At 76.4% G+C, this 644-nt stretch overlaps 1 protein-coding gene across 1 annotated transcript in view; it reads left to right on the plus strand.

Annotated features, from left to right (window-relative positions):
• The first annotated feature begins 424 nt into the window (after positions 1 to 424).
• CHD5 (chromodomain helicase DNA binding protein 5) overlaps positions 425 to 644 on the plus strand; it is a 61,412-nt gene continuing 61,192 nt past the window's right edge. Inside the window, exon 1 of the mRNA XM_046661787.1 lies at positions 425 to 503. Within this exon, the coding sequence (XP_046517743.1) occupies positions 425 to 503 (79 nt within the window). The remainder of the gene's footprint in view (positions 504 to 644) is intronic.

Below are 644 nucleotides of genomic sequence, written 5' to 3' on the forward strand. Positions count from 1 at the left end.
ACCCAATGGCTCAGGACTAGTCTCCCAACTTGTTCTCTGCTGTTAACTAGTCGCGCTGCCGGAACGATGGGATGGGGTTGCCACAGCAACCAGACTGGACGTCACAATCCGGGCATGTGTGCCGCCCCCCCGCCGTGCCGCCGGCGCTACCGCCGCCACCCTCGGCCGGCTGCGGGACTCGGGCTGCGGGGCGCGGTGGGCGGAGCAGCCTGGGCTTTGCGGGGAGCAAGGCTAAAGCGGCCGAGAAGAAGGGGGTCGAGACGGGGGGGTGGAGGTTTGGGGGGTGGGGGGGCAGGCGGCCGCCATCTTCTCGCCGAGGCCGCCTCGCCCGCCGCGCGCGCCCGTCCGGCAGCGCAGGGGTTAAGGCTGGCACCGCGCCCGGCGGGAGGGGGGGCGCCCACCTCCCCTCCCCCCCGCGCCGGGCATGCGGGGCCCGCTGGGCACCGAGGAGGAGCTGCCGCGGCTGTTCGCGGACGAGATGGAGAACGAGGACGAGATGTCAGGTGAGCGGGGCGCCGGCTGCGCCCGGGGCCGGGGCGGCGGGGGGCGCGGGGACCGGCGAGGCGCCGGGACCAGACCGCGCGGGCGGCGCTGGCGGTGCGCGGGAGGGGGCGCCCAGGCTGCGGGCTGCGCTCCCGCCCTGC

This window comes from Equus quagga, chromosome 5, assembly GCF_021613505.1.
Source record: "Equus quagga isolate Etosha38 chromosome 5, UCLA_HA_Equagga_1.0, whole genome shotgun sequence".
Taxonomy (NCBI): Eukaryota; Metazoa; Chordata; class Mammalia; order Perissodactyla; family Equidae; genus Equus; species Equus quagga.